At 39.7% G+C, this 17,033-nt stretch overlaps 1 protein-coding gene across 3 annotated transcripts in view; it reads right to left on the bottom strand.

Moving 5' to 3' along the window:
- The window catches only part of MYO3B (myosin IIIB), a 545,106-nt gene that overhangs the window by 332,535 nt on the left and 195,538 nt on the right, over positions 1–17,033 (bottom strand). For all 3 annotated transcript variants that reach the window (XM_058664616.1, XM_058664615.1, XM_058664617.1), the window contains one exon: positions 16,309–16,374. In XM_058664616.1, the coding sequence (XP_058520599.1) occupies positions 16,309–16,374 (66 nt within the window). The remainder of the gene's footprint in view (positions 1–16,308; positions 16,375–17,033) is intronic.

Raw genomic sequence — 17,033 nt, 5'->3', positions numbered from 1 at the left:
TACAGCCTGTGGAAGTTCCACAGTGGAAGCTGCCTTGGAAACTATTATAGAGAAAAAAGAGGAGTAGAGGGCTTCCCACTTAACCAAGAGAACATCATAGTCCTTGGGAGAAGGGCCATGTTTACTATCACCATGGTCACACTGCTGTTCCCATGCCTTCCCCTCTTCCTCATCTCTCCAGGCCATAGATTATCTCGAGTGGGGTTATGACTGTCCTCTCTTTTTCGGGGGATTCAGCAGCCATGAACCCTATGGGTTCTCCTTCCTGACTCTGGCATTTTCAGGATGGCACCACTTTTGCTAACTCCTAACATCAGTATTCTTCACATCATTTGGATGTATTCATTCGATATAGCACTCACCATGAACAGTTGCTGAGTTCTTACTTGTCATCTCAATTAAATCTTGCAGCAGGATACAACTGCTGCCTAGCTAACAGTATCTACTTAGAGAAATAGTCCTGCTCTGATGTGGGGCCATTGCCACCACATTTGAAAATTGGACCTCCTAGTGCCCTTTACAACTAGGTGCAGCCATACGGTACAGTAACAGCTGAAATGTGTTGTGTGTGAAGTTGCCAGAGTCTCAAAATAAGGGAATCTGCATTTTGTTCTCCTTGCAATTGAAAGAAGCCTGCAAATGTTGGAGCTCCATGCAACCATCGTGGCGCACAAGGCATGTTTAGGAATGGAAATCAGACTTAATAGGGATGTATAGGGGCAGCAGGCCAGGTGGCTGCCGGGAGGCCCTACCCCACCAGCAGTACACATGTGGCCTAAACTCCAGGATTGTTTAATATGAAAAAAATAGAATAAAATAAAAGGTTACTCTGTATGTTACTGCTATTTGGAATTTTCTATCGCATACAGACATGATGTGAATCTCAAATGGTTATTATATACATGTCTGTACTTCCATTTTACAGATAAAGAAACTAAGGATCAGAAAAGTAAAGTACCACAACTTACTCAAGACCGACAACTCCAACTGGCAATGCTACAATACAATCTGACTTAAGATTCCAGGTCGTTAGTTTTTCCAACATGTGTTTTCTTCAGTGCCATTTTATTTTTTTTTAAAAAAATTATATTAATTTCAGAAGCCAAGATAGAGAGCTTGTATCTGCTGATTCACTCCTAAGATGCCTGCAACAGCCAGGGCTGAAGGATAGAGACCCAAGTACTAAACCATCACTTGCTGTCTCCCTGGTGCATATTTGCTGAATGCTAGAACTGAGAGTAGAGCTAAGTCTCAGACCCAGGCACCATGAAACAGGATGCAGGCCTTTGAAATCTTAGGACAAATACCCACCCTAACATCTATCTTCTAAAAAGCCCCTTTCTTGCAATGAAAAACAATAAAGTCATGTCTCATTCCTCCCTCTCTATAGTACCTGTCTCCTCTGAACTACTGGTTAAGCTCTGCACATTCTGCTTCCCCAGGCGCTGGCATCAAAATCTGTTCCCATTGCTCCCTCCCCACGAGGAAGCTTATGGCTGGCTCATGGCAGAGATGAAGGTGCCTGGCCATGAGAACGTGTGTCTGACATCATGCGGGTAAGGTAGAGTGAATGGCAAAGTGCAGAAGAGGAGTCTGCACTCCAGGCATGACTTGTGTTTTGATTCCTGCTGCAGCTGGTTCTCTGAGGCAGCACTTCAGAAAGCAGTGCCATTGTTGTTTTTAAGGGAGTACAGGAGCACAGGTAGCTCTGTGTGTGTGTGTGTGTGTGTGTGTGTGTGCATGCACACACATACAAGGTTTGGATACTGGAAGACAGTGAAATAAACTCTAAATAAAGAGTAGGTAGACGGTAATTTGAAATATATCAGAGATATCAAGCATGAGGAGGTCACTGCCACCTTCAAAACTCAGTTTCAGAAGAGTGGTGTGGTCCAAATACAGAACAAAACAAAAATAGTCACTTTCACTGGCTCATCTTCTAGGGTTCAGTTCCCAGTTCCACTAGTTAATAGCTCTGGACTTGTCCTTTTTCTACCCCAATAATCTTGTCTTCTTTCTACTCCAATCTCTGTAGAGCAGGGATAATACTAGAACTGCCTGCTAGGATTATGAGGATTAAATGAATTATACAATGCAGAGAAGCCTGGTATGACTCACATATGTTACTGATTATTCTTATTTTCCAGATTTCCAAGTACATTATATAATTTAATCCCACACTGTATTGCTAGCCCTGATTAGAAAATCGACTACCAAGGGTGAGAAAGAGTAAGCATCTTTCCCAAGGTTACACAGCCAGGTAAGATATATATGCTCTGTTGCTTGTCCTTCTGTAGTTTCCTCTCCTTCACAATCCTGGCAGCAATGTGGGGAGAGATGGACCTGTGGACCAGTACACTCATGCCTGGGCACAGTCAGACGGTGCTGAGCTCACTGACACTTCTGTTGATATTACTTTCAAACTCTAAATGTATATCATAGGGCCAGCATTGTGGCATATTAGATTAAAGCTGCTGCCTGCAATGCCAAAATCCCCAAAGGGGATATGTCCTGGCTGTACTTACAATCCGGCTCCCTGATAATGGGCTAGGAAAAGCAGCAGCAGACGGCTTAAGTACCTGGGCTCCAGTACCAACGTGGGAGACCTGGAAAAAGCTCTGGACTCCAGACATCACCTGGCTTAGAACTGACCATTGCAGCCCTGCAGGGAGTGAATAAGCAGATGAGAAATATCTCTCTCTCTTTTTCTATCCCCCTTCCACCAGCAATACCCTTCCCTCTCCCCCATAACTATTTGAAACAAATTAATCTTGTTTAAACAAGTTTATATTATAAAAACTGTTTTTAAATCTTCCTTACTCTAAGTTAGCCTTTTAGTTTTTAAAGCTTTATTTGTTTATTTTATTTTTATTGAAAGGCAGATCTACAGAGAGAAGAGGACACAGAAAGATCTTTCATCCACTGGTTTACTCCCCAAATGGCCTCAACAGCTAGAGCTGAATCAACCCAAGCCAGGAGCCAGGAGTTTCTTTTGGGTCTCCCACATGGGTGCAGGGTCTCAAGGCTTTGAACCATCCTCTACTGCTTTCCCAGGCCACAAGCAGGGAGTTGGATGGGAAGTAGAGCAACTGTGACATGAACTGGCACCTATATGGGATCCTGGTGTGTGCAAGGTAAGGATTTAGCCACTGAGCCATTGTGCTGGTACCTTTTAAATTTATTTTACATTTAGAATTTACCTATTCATTTAATTAGCAGAGAGAAAGAAAGCACAAGAGAATCCCTATCTGCTAGTTCACTTTCCAAAAGTCATCAATAGCTGAGATTGGGCCAGACTGAAGTCAGGAACCAGGAATTCAAACCAAGCGTCCCACTTGGTTACACAAGCTTAAATGCTGCCTCCTGGGGTCTGCATTAGCAGGGGGCAGGAGTCACACACCAAACCGAGGCACTCTAATGTGGATCACATGCTTCTTAACCAGAGTCTTAACTGCTAGGCCAAATGTCAGCCCACAGTATGATTTGAAAACAAAAAACTCCCACACACAAGAAAGAGGGTGAACATTTGGTGTGACTAAGATTCTGCCTGGGATTTTGACATTCCAAATGGGAATTCCTTAGTTTACGTCCTAGTGCCACTTCTCATTTCAGCTTACTGTTAATGCATCCTGTGGTAGGTAGCAGGTGATAGCTCAAGTACTTGACTCCCTGCCACCCACTCGGGAGACTCTGACTGAATTTCTGGCTCCTGGCTTTGGTCTGACACAGCCCTAGCTATTAAAGGTAAGGGGCATGAACCCACAGATGGAAGAGCTCTCTGTGCACCTGTTTCTTTCTCTCTCCCTCTGTGTGTCTGTGTATGTATGCGCGCGTGTGTGTGCACCTATCTTTCAATTTTCAGTTATACATAACATACATACATATGTTTTATTACTTTTTTAAGAAAGCAAGTGATTGTGGAGATAAATGATACAGAGCACCATTTAAGTGACCTTCAACAGGTGGAGGAATTGACTAGTGCCACCTGCCATAGATTCTTGGGAAATCTGTGACATTGTATGCTTCTGACTTATTTTCTCACAAAACTGAAACCCTGCACCTGTCAGGAGAAACAGAGTAAGTTGACTAGACTCTCAATTACCCGCTCCATGGTGCCTTCTTCTTACTCTAGATGAGGCAAAACCTCACATAGTTCTCACAGCCTAGGTCCAGAGGCAGCCAGTATTTATTTCCCAGATATGTGTGGACACTGTCCTGTGTTAAAGGCTCCATGTCCCACTGAGTCACTTCTTGGTTGACACCATAAGAACATGGAATTACATCTGCTTGGTTTATTAAAGGAGATCAAATCAGGCCTGTAGATAGTCTCTTAGGCAATCTGAATTAGATGCTCTTCCGGGAGCTCAAACCTTGAAACTCATAGTTTTATTTATTCTACTCATGAAGAGAAAAACAAATCTCAATTTTTCAAAATGAAAAGGAAGCTGCATTATATTTATAAGTATATTGATCAATATTTACTAAAAGGGAAAAGAGACTTTGGAGGGAGTTAAATTTAGAATTTTCTTCTTCTTAAATTTTGAGCTTTCCATGAGTTTTTATTAATTTATTCATTCCCTGTAGCTCAAGAGATGCTAATTAATTCAAAAAGCCATAATTGCTAATCATTGGTTAAATAAATCTAAAAGAGAAAGAATATGTCACTGGAGCTACTGTTGTTCATTTTAATCATAATTTCTAATTTATGAAGCAGTGTAAATAAAGGATATTTTATCTTTCTACTCCAGAAAGTATTAACCCTTTGCCTGGCCTCCTGGGATTCCAACAAGATAATCAATCACTAAGGCAATTTATCACTGAAAGTATGCTACTAATGACCCCAAAAAGCCACGTGGAACCAAGCATCCTTGAAATACAAAATGAGAAAAAGGTAAAGAGCTGAGCCCCATTGCCTTGAGGGAACTACAATCAGTGTCAAAAAAACAATCACCCCAAAGTGTTCCATCTTATTTATATTCAGACCTACAGAGAATGAAGACGTTCTGGGTCTGAGTTCAGATGTTTAAGGAATAACATATGCAAGTGAACACTGGTTCTAGCAGTTTCCTAGAGTGGAGTGATCTCACCTTGCTGACAACCCTGCCTGTGTGCATGTCCAGCTGGGTGACAGGAAGTCTGTCCCAACCTTGCAGGACTGATTGGCAGGACCCAGTAGCCATGCTCTTTCAGAGAAATAGACATGCAGTATACTAGTCGCTGATCAGCACAGCAAACACAACTCAAAAACATGGGACCATGGTACTTCAGTTTTTTTAAGGCCAAAGAAATTAAGAAAATCATGGAGACTGAAAGGTGTCTCCAATCATCCTAGCTTCTGTCTGTTGAAGACACACATGTGTCTTTACACATGTATTTACATCAGAGGAAAGACACACAGCAAGGTCCAGAAAATTCTGAACAGGTCTCACAAAGTTCCCTGTAGTTTATTATCACTACATCATGTTCCTTTTCTATCTAGCCACATTTCTGTATGATTGTGTCCATTTTCTGTAGAACCTAAGCATAAAAAATTTTCATTTCTGAAGGGTCTTACTGAAGAACCTAGGTGTTTTCTGCCTTTTGTGATTCTGCCTTAATGGCTTGGTTGGGGGCTGTGTGAACTCCAGGCCTGATAGTCCACGTGACAGACCACTCCTCAAGAGGGAGGTACCTGGTGTTTGATAAGATCCACCGCTCTATAGCTCATCGATTTGTACTTTTTGAAAGTTGCTTGCTTGAAACCCACCAATAGAAGCCAGCTAAATCATGACTGTATAATTAATAGCCTGAAATGTATAACAACTGGGGGGCACAGACTCTGGCTCTTTCTCTCTGGCTAGCTCACTTCTTTTTGTCCTCCCTGCAGCTGCCCCTCCCCTGCCCAGCCATGCTGGGCTGCGAGAGGTGGCTGGGAGACCTAGGCTAACCTGAATAAACCACCTTTATGCCTTAGCACCGACTTCAGACTTGATGATTATCTGGGGATTTCAATATCCGGCACAACATTATATTTTGCAAAACATTTTAAAAAATAAATTTGTTTGCTTTCCTTTCATTATAAGGTTCATGCAAGTCATGAACCTTCCAAATGAGTGAGAAAAGGATCCTGCTTTTTCTCCCCTATGCTGACCAGACTTGTTCATGTATGCTGACTATAATGTCCAAATTATCACCCAATCCAAATCTGAGCATCTGGGCTGCTCTTGGTAGATTTACCCAGACCAAAGGAAATCCAGCTTTATTGTCTCAATAATCAAAGTCAGAATTACAGATGCTGTAGTCCCTAACCTAATTCTTAATACAACTTCAAAAGTTTTAAAAGCAAAATGAAGAGCATACCTCTCAAATACCTTTTAGTCAGTGCTTGGGAAACATTTCATGTAGTTTAATCCAAAAACCTGAAATTAGTTTGAACTTGGAAAAAGAAAAAAGTGGCATTCATTAGGACCAAGATAAGTTGACAAAATGAAAATTATTGCTATCTTATCAACTTCTGAATGGAGCCTCCTGACAAGGCACAAGTCTGGCTGGTATTCGAACCAGATAAACTTGTTATGCAAATAGCTTTAGCCATAGGGGAAAGGTCTGATAATGAAACTGCATCAAAACCAACCATACATTATTGAGGTGACAAAAAACATCAGGCAGGGTCCTAGCATTAGTATAAGGAACAGTGCAGAATTTATGTGAGTATTGCTTTTAACTTATCATAACTAAGCTGTCAGGAGTCACGCTTTGACAAATGCATAACTAACACATATAAATGAGTCCATTATCACTACCAACCAAAGGCACAGAAACAAACAGGCTGACATTTTTTTCTTTCTTTAAACACCAACACAGGTCTACTGATAAGATTTTAGAGTCTTAGGCCTTTAAAAAAAAACTCTTCTGATTCCAAATTAAGGCAATTAAAGCAAATCTGAAAACACTAAGACACATCCCAGGGTTCATACTTCCCTGCATCGTTGGCCCTCGGGTACACAAACATGTGGGGGCACACATGTGTGCACTCATGGACACACACACAGGTCTACATACAGCCAGAGCAGCCCATTCTGATCCTCACACCATCAGTGAGAAAACACGCTGTCCCTTCATTAAGAAGTGACCAGTATGGACTAAGAAAGACTAAAACTACTTAATTGCCACTGTCATGGTTCAGCAGCCACATGTGGACAGAGTATTAGAGGTTCTAAAATTGTTAGGAATCATTTGTCCTGTTTATTCTTCAGTGAGAACCAGCTGAGTTAACAAAAACCACTGTGCTCAGGATACAAAGATAACTGAACCAATTGTCTGAATAATTTCAGTTAAAAATACTTTATAAGATTACCAATCATCTTCTATGCCCAGTCCCTCCAATAATGAAAACCTTACAATGACAGTCCTATCCTCCACCTTTCTTTCCGTGCTTCCTAAAATGAACAAGGTCACTATCAAAGCAAATCAAGGTTCTTTCTTTAAAGAAACATTTCAAACCCAGTACGCATCATTGTTTATATTAGAGTTGCGTTTTGACTAAATATGAGGAAATTGTATTGGACAGGCTGAGTAATGACAGCCAAGGGTAAGCAATCTCATCTATGGAACCAAAGAATATTATCTAGTAATGGCGGTCAGTCCTCAGTATGTCCTAAAAATACTGGAGAAGAGAATTCATGGTTGAAGAATCCAAGATGTTATGAAGAAAAAGTTTGGGAAAGAGTCTATGATGGCTATAATATCTAATACTTTCACTAACAAAAAAATCAGAAAGACAGCTCATTAAAGGAGAAGGCTGCTGACATACCACCACATCTTCAGTTAGTGAATGAGTACCCACTCGCTGAATTTCAAATTTGCCTTCCTTAGTTCACTAGAAACTTTCTTTTTTTTTCACATATAGATTTATTATTTATTTTGTTTGAACAGTAAGTAACAAACTAAGGGAGAGACACAGAGTTCTCCCATTTGCTGGGTCACCGCTCAAATGACTGCAATGGCCAGGACTAGATCAGTCTGAAGCCAGGAGCCAGGAGATTCTTCCAGATCTCCCACGTGAGGGTAGAGTCCAAAGACTTTGGGCCATCCTCTACTACTTTCCCAGACCATAAGCAGAGAGCTGGATTAGGAAGTGGCGCAGACAAGATGTGAGTCAGTGCCCATGTGGGATGCTAGTGCTGGCAGGCAGAAGATCAGTCTGTTATGCCACTGTGCCATTCACCATAAAACTTTCAAGGGAGTTCCAGGATCACTGAATAGTGAGAAGCCATACTGCCCTCAGCCATAGAAAGATACCAGAGAAATGAAGTACCACATTCTCAGTGGACTAATGGAGAGAAACTTTCATGGGAGAATAGCCATAACAGAGACTCTATGGAGCACTAGAAAAGAGGACAGACATGCTGCCATCAATCACTCCTGCATCTCACATAACCCACTACTGGCTAGAAAGTGCCAACCCCCAAAGGCAAAATCAGACAAAACTGTTATGGCCTCTACAATTGGTGGCTTTGATGAGACAAAATTCCATGGATCCCTAAGATGTACAAACCATTGCTAAAATGACAGGGCCAAATTTCCACCTATTCATATTAATCCTGAATGTAAATGGCTTAAACCCATCAATCAAACATCACAGATTAGTAGACTAGATTAAAAAATAAAACTCATCTATTTGTTGCCTACAGCAGGCACATCTCACCAACAAAGATCAGCAGAAACTATATCTCATGGATATTGATGTTTTTATTTTTATTTTCATTTCTTCAAAAATCTAACATAAATATTAGAACATCCTAAAAAGTTCAAGAGGGAAATACGCCATATTACTTAAAAGGATCTCCCATCAAATTAATAGCAAATTTCTCATCAGAAACCCTACAGGACAAAGGAAATGGACATATATATCCCGAATTCTAAAACAAAAAGTTGGTAACTCAGAATATCTTTCCCAGTGAGGCTCCCATTCACAAATGAAGATAAAACAGAGACCTTCTAAAACAAGCAAAAATTTAAATAATCTGTCACAACCCAGCCAGACTTACAAATGATACTTAATGATATCACACACAGAAGCAGAAAAATATAATCAGTATCAAGAAAGAATATGAAAATTCATGATAAAAAGAAAAAGAAGGGCCCAGCAGGATGGCCTAGTGGCTAAAGTCCTTGCCTAGCAGGTGCCATGATCCCATATGGGTGCCAACTCTAATACTGGAGGCTCCACTTCCCATCCAGCTCCCTGTTTGTGGCCTGGGAAAGCAGTAGAGTATGGCCCAAAGCCTTGTGACCCTACACCCATGTGGGAGATCTGGAAGAAACTCCTGGCTCCTGGCTTGGGTTCAGCTCAGCTGTGGCCATTTTGGCCAAATGGGGAGTAGATCAGTGGACGGAAAATCTTCCTCTCAGTCTCTCCCCCTCTCTGTATATCTGACTTTTCAATAAAAAATAAACAAATATTTTTTAAAAAGAACAAAGAAGATTTAAAACAAATGACAGAAATATTTATGGCAAAATGGCAGGACCAAGTCTTTATTTACCAATAGCAACCACGAATGTAAACAGACTAAATTCTCCAACTGAAAGCTAAAGGCCAGCTGAGTGGATAAAATAAAATAAAACCCATCCATGTGCTGCCTATATGAAACATGTCTCATCAATAAATATATTCACAGACTGAAAGTGAAAGGATAAAAAAAGATAGTCTAGGCAAATGGGAAACTAAAGCAAGCAGGAATAGCTTTTCTCATACATAAGGGAAAAAATAGACATTTAAGGCATAAGCTGCTGAAAAATACAAGGTCATAATGTAATAATTTGCAGATAAATAAATTCAACAAGAAGATAGGACTATAGTAAATGTATATGCACCCAATGCCAATGATCCATTTTTATAAAGCAGCTGTTTCGGGGCTCGGCAGTGTGGCCTAGTGGCTAAGGTCCTCGCCTTGATCCCATATGGCCGCTGGTTCTAATCCCAGCAGCTCCACTTCCTCTCTATCTCTCCTCCTCCCAGTATATCTGACTTTGTAATAAAAATAAAATAAATCTTTAAAAAAAAAAACAAATAAAGCAGCTGTTTATCATAATAATACAGGTAGATACAAGTTGCAATATGAGAATAATAAGGATCTTCAACACCTCACTTTCATCAAAGGACAGATCAACCAGACAAACAGAATCAACAAAAAAAACCAACAGAACTCATCTATAGACCAAATGGACCCATGTTTTATCCCACAGCTGCAAAACACACATTCAGTCAGTGAAATATGCCTTATGATAGACCATGTAGTAGTCACTAAAACAAAACTACACAAATTTTTAAAAGGAAAGAAAAAAATCAAATCATGTATTATTTCTGGCCACAATAGATAAGGCTGGAAATTAACAATGAAAGAAACTCTACAAAATATACAAACACATGTGCTATTGGTTGAACAGTGGGTCATAGAATAAGTTAAAAGAGATGAAAAACATTCCTTGAAATTGTAGCCTGCACCTACAGCACAAGCATCCCAAATGGATACTGGTTTGAGTCCTGGCTGCGTCACTTCTAACCCAACTCTCTGCCAGAGTTGGCTGGCCCAATGCTTAGGACTCTGAACCCACATGGGAGACCCAGAAGTTTCTGGCTCCTAGCTTCGAACTGGCACAACTGGCCATTGTGGCCATTTTGGGAATGAACCAAAGGATAGAAGATCTCTTTGCCTGAATCTCCTATCTCTATATATAATACTGCCTATCCAATAAAAACAAATAAATCTGATTTTCTAAAAAAAGAGAAAGTATGAAATAAATTATCTAAGCAATGCACCTCTAGGAAACACTAAAACAAAATAAACACAAAATCAGTAAAAAGAAAGAATAAATTTAAAAAGCAAAACAATTTAAAAACATTTAAAGATTTATTATTTTTATTGGAAAGTCAGACATATAGAGAGAAGAAGAGACAGAGAAGATCTTCTGTTTGTTGATTCAATCCCCAAGTGGCCACAATGGATGGCGCTGAGCTGATCCAAAGCCAGGAGCCCAAAGACTCTTCTGGGTCTCCCACACAGGTGCAGGGTCCTAAAGCCGTGGGCCATCCTCTACTGCTTTTGCAGGCCACAAGCAGGGAGCTGGATGGGAAGCAGGGCCACCAGGATTAGAACTTGCACCCATATGGTATCCTGGCGTTTGCAAGGTAAAGACTTTTGCCACTAGGCTACTGTGCCAGGCCTAAAACAGAATTTTTAAAAGATTTGTACAAAAGAGCAGTAAAAGAAACAGCTATGTTTCTTTTTTTTTTTTTTCAGCTGTGTTTCTGAAAAAAACTAACCAAAAAAAGCTGAGGACCTAAATTAATCAAATCAGAGATGAAAAACGAGATGTTAGAACTGAAACCAAAGAAAAATAAAGGATGATTAGGAATTATCACAAACAGCTATTCCAGCACATTGGGAAATCTAGAAGAAATGGATAGATTTCTGGATACATATCAATTACCTAAACTGAGATTACATCAGCCACAAAAAGTCTCCCAACAAAGAAAAAGCCTAGAATCCAGTGGTTCCACCAGTGCCAAAGTCTACAAACTTTTTAGAAGGAACAAATTCCAATTCTCAGACCAATCAAAACAATTGAAAGTGAAGTAACACCTCAAAACTCATCCTATGAAGCCAGCATTATCTTAACTCCAAATTCAGAGACAGATACAACAAAAAAAGAGAGCTAAAGACCAACATCCCTGATGAACATACACACACACAAAAAACAAAATCCTCAACAAAATACTAGAAAAGCAAATCCAACAACACATCATGAAAAAGGAAAACGGGATTTATCCTAGGGTGCACAATGATTCAACATATGCATATCAATAAAATGTGATATATCATATCAACAAAATGAGTGCTAAAAGCCATATGAACATCTCAATAGATACAGAAAACATACTTCATGAAATGTAACTTTCTTTCATAAGAAAAAGAAATTGAGTATAGAAGGAACATACCACAATGAGATCAAGGCAATATATGACAAACTCATAACCTGAATCATATTGACTGGGAAATGTGAGCAACTGCTCCCCAGCCTCTGCCTGCTACCTGGTGGGCATGGCTTAGAGTTTACCTCCCTATGGCCTGAGGCACAGCTTCCAGGCCTACACTTGGGAGTGTGACTTCCCACAAGGCTAGAAGATTAAGGGGAATACACATGGAACAAGACTTGAAGTGTCTTTGCAGGGTAGGGGTAGGGAGAGGCGGTAAGGGGGGCAGTCCTCCCGGAAGACTCCTTCCTGCCCTCCCCTTTTTACCCTTTAAAAGCTGTAACCTGTGCATAATAAAGTGGAGATTCCTGACCAGCTTGTCTCCCATATTTCTTATGGCCAAAGAACACTGCTGCCTTACCCTTGATGACCTCAGTGCCTACTGGCAGATTTCAACCCGGAGAGGGAAAAAGCAGGAAGCATTTACACAAAGATTCAGAAGCAGTGTAGAATGTCCACTTCCACCATTATTATTCAAGTGTAGTTCTGAAAGTTTTAGCCAGAACCACTGGCAGAATAAAGAACACAAAGGGATAAGAATGAAAAAGGACAAAAGTCAAATTATTCTTGTCTGTAGACGACATAACCCTTTTAGAGGGGAACCAAAATATTTCACTAAGAGACTATTGGAACACCTAGACTAAATTTGTCAAAGTTGTAGGATATAAAATTGACTTGCAAAACTCAATAGTATTTTTATATATCAAGAATGCCCAGGCAGAGAAAGAACCTATAATATCAGTCCCACGTGCCAACAGCTACTTAAAAAACAGCGACAACAACAAAACACCTAATGTCTTAAATACTTTGCAATATCCAAGAATCTCCACGATGAAAATTACAAGACATTAAAAAGAGACATAGAACACACACAATGGAAAAATTTTCCATGTATATGGATTAGAAGAATGAATATAATCAAAACTTCCATACTACTCAAAACAATGTACAGATTCAATGTGAAATCAATCAAAATAGAAAGGATAGGGGCCTGGCTAAAGTCTTCACCTTGAACACGCTGGGATACCATATGGGTACCAGTTCTAATCCTGGCAGCCCCACTTCCCATCCAGCTCCCTGCTTGTGCCCTGGGAGGGCAGTGGAGAACAGCTCAAGGCCTTGGGATCCTACACCCGCATTGGAGACCCCAGAAGAAGCTCCCAGCTGCTGGCTTCAGATCAGCTCAGCTCCATCCATTGCAGCCGCTTGGAGAGTGAATCAGCAGACAGAAGATCTTTCTCTCTGTTTCTCCTCTCTGTATATCAGACTTTCCAATAAAATTGACTAAATCTTAAAAAATAATAATAATAATTACCAAGGACAATCTTCACAGATCTAAAAAAAAAATCCTAAAATTCATATGGAAACACAAAAGATCTCAAATAAACAAAGCAATCTTAAACCATAAAAACAAAGCCACAGGCATCAGAATACCAGATTTCAATCAGATGCCACAAGGCTGTTATAATCAAAACAGAATAGTACTGATACAAAAATAGACATGTATACAGAACAAAATAGAAAACCAGAAAATAACTCATACATATAAACCAACTAATACTTGACAAACTATCTAAAATCACTCCATAGAGAAATGATAATCTCTTTGGCGGTATTGGAAAAACTGGATTTCCAAATGCAGAAGTTTGAAAAAACGTTTCTATGCTACACTTTATATAAAAATCAAATAGTGGATCAAGAATATAAACCTAGGATCTGAAACAATTAATTACTATAGGGGATTTGAAATCAACCTAAATGGTTATCCTGGTGACCAGATAAATAAAATTTGGTATATAAACACACACACACTGTGGTATCCTACTCAGTCATAAAAAAAAGAATTAAATCCTGACATTGGCAACACATGGATCCAACTGGAGATCATTATGCTTAATGAAGTGATCCAGACTTAGAAAGACCATTATCACATGCTTGTTCTTTTTTGTGATAGCTAAAACATGGAAAGGGTGTGGAAAAAAAGCAGTCTCAACAAGATGTTTATTTTCCTTTGTACCTGATAGTATGCATCCTCAAAGGCATTGGTAGCTGTGCTTAGGGCTCCATTCTAGTGCCTAAGTTGGTTTAGTACCTAAACCAACGCAGTTCAAAAAATGTGCATCCAGAATTTTCAGACTTGGAGAAAAGATCTGAGCTGATTTCAATAAAGTTTTCCATAAGGAAATATCAAAGGAACAGAGGGATTTCTATGTCATGTATAAACCCAGAAGCCCAACCCTTCATCATGTATGCATCTTTCTTCTCAAATCTATTAGAATAATACCATGCTTGTTTTAAAAACATGAAGATGCTCTTTTTAAAGTCTATAAAAGTCACATTTTAGAATGATCAGGAGAGCTTGCAATTGGAAGGTGTATCAGCAAATGTACAATGATTTTTTTCTAGGCCAGTAGCTTAGTGAAGGTCAATCAAGGTGTCTGTGCAGCAACAGAATAAAATGCAAAAATTTTCAGATGCAGTCCTTGCCAGCAAAGTCTTGGAACCTCAGCCTCCAGGTTTTCTCTCCCTGGAGTTGTCTGAAATGTGATCCCAAACCACCAGCTTCTTCTGCCTTCTCTGTTATCCCCAAGCCCTAGGAGGTGGGTATTTCTCTGCTTCTATGTGTACAACATTCTTCCTGCAAGTATCTGTTGTTTCTTTTCAGCATGGCCTGATGTTGCTCTTGACTTGCAACTACACCTGGTACATTCTGCAGTCAAGGCAGAATGGCACTGGAGAGGCAAGGCAATGTTCTTCACCCACTAGCCTTGAACTTCACGGTCAACATTCCAACATATGCTTTCTAAGGTCTTTGGGGTCTAAGTTTCTTTAGGTTCCTGTTGGCTCCCTTTTCCTGAAGATCATGGCTCAAGTCCAGGAGGGATAGAATATAGGGAATAATTTCAGGGGCCTTAAACTCTACTGCATTTGAAATGAAAATGAAATGTAGGCTCACCGTTCTTTATACAGACTCCTTGGGGGCATATATGTTTAGAACTAAGATTTTGATCACATTTTTAAAAGTTTACCTAGTACATTTACTATATATTATGTAACAATCCCAGAAAGATCTAGGATAGCACTCTGTAATCAAATGTAATATATCTGTAGCAAAACATATGAATATTCACACTAAAATAAATAATGCCTATAAATAGCCTCATATCAGTTGTTACTAGATCAGTTCATGTAAGGTCAGGTTTTGTTGCTGAATGACCCAACTACAAACAAACTTTAATTTTCCAGAACTGTTAGAATTTTGGAAAATTAGATAAGGGATTCTTGATTTGTGATGTGGTTAATTAAGGATGAAGATTAAGAAACCCAGTTTGCTTCATCACCTGCTAAATCTTTACACAGGTAAACAAAAAGATGTATATGAATCTTTCCCTACTTCCAAACTCTCTGTTATTTTGGCCAATTCCTTTCCCTCTTACATCTTGGAAATACCTTGTTTTGTATATAAGATGGGGAAACTTTACCTGATTTCTGTGCCAGTATGTGTTTGGCAAAGGGTTGGTCTAAATTATTGCTCTAAAAACTCAACAAGTGCATCTTGGGACCATATAGTCACCTAAAGTAGACTGAGCATCTTCCCCAGATTTGGGATCAATATGATCTCTGGCCAGGGGCCAAGTCCATATGTCCTAGATCTTTGCACTGAGCCACCCTGTTAGTGCCACTATTGGTTCTATTCCTTTCGTGGTGTTGTTAAGCCCTACCTGGTAACTTAGCTCCCACCAGGTACATCATATCATCAGTTATGTTTTGATCTTATTCTCCATACTTTGAGCCTTGACTAAGTTGTTTCATCTTGGTGCCCCAAGCATGAGATCTTAGACTTCTCAGTCATCATGGAAATTGGGGCCTTGTTCCCACACTACAGATTCTAGAGGTAAGTCTAGCAGTTAAACCACAAAATCTCCTTCAGGAAGCTGCTGGCTCCTCTCCTCACTCTAATTCCAGAGTGGGTATCTGAATGTTAGATATTGACTTTCATCCTCGTTAAACAGACAACATGCACTATTTGCCCTGGAACAGAGTAGAATTTTAGATAAATGTGACCCATATGATCAGAAACCCGATAGTATCACCAAGAGTAAGATGGAAATCCTTTCCTTTTTAGGTCTTGTGGGGGTATCTTCCATCATTTCCTGGAATAAATATCATGCTAAGATGTGCTATAATGCATACCAAATTCCAGCATCAAGTAAATTCCATTGTTTGAATTTCTCTAATCATAGTCCAAGACCTTACTAGATGAGCAATTTTCAGTGGAAGGAAATACTCACTGTGAAATAAAATGATTGAACTCCTCACACCATGTCTCCGGATGAAGTAAAGTAGGTGGGGGGTTTCTGAAAAACAAAATTAACTTTTTTATTAAAGAAGAAGAAAAAAGGAGGAGGAGAAGGAGGAGGAGGAGAAGGAGGAAGTGGTGGAAGAGGAGAAGTTGAGATAAAGGCAAAATCCCAACTTATCTCTATTGCTATCATTCTAAAGGGCTTTAATAAAATCTTCTGCATTGTCCTGGTTGGACTCATTCATTGATTGTAACTTATAGAGGGTCAGAAATCACTGCTCTGTAATCATTCATTTTATTAGCTGAAGGCCTACTATGGTCCTAGCTTTCTTAGGATTTAGAAAAGTTTATGGATCGGGGCTGTTCTTCAGGAAACAGACACTATAATGAGGGGTAAAGGCAAGCACACAAATCAGCATAACTGAAAGCTGAGAATGGTTAGCGCCATAAGAAAGTTATAAACATAGTGTCGGGGTGCTAGAGAAATATATGTTTAATTGCACAGGATTTTCAAATCATTATGGTACCACTTGAATTAATTATGTGATGCATTTAAAGGACACTCATACATTCACTGGTCACAATTTTAACTATTTCCCATGTGCCAGTCTTCTGCAACAGGCACTGAAAACAGCAAAACCAATCATAGCGGCTTCAGACTCCAAAAGGTTCCTGTGATGACATGGAAACAGACAAATGCCACATCTGATTATT

Source organism: Ochotona princeps, chromosome 5 (genome assembly GCF_030435755.1).
Source record: "Ochotona princeps isolate mOchPri1 chromosome 5, mOchPri1.hap1, whole genome shotgun sequence".
Taxonomy (NCBI): Eukaryota; Metazoa; Chordata; class Mammalia; order Lagomorpha; family Ochotonidae; genus Ochotona; species Ochotona princeps.
This window is presented reverse-complemented; position numbering and strand designations above follow the sequence as displayed.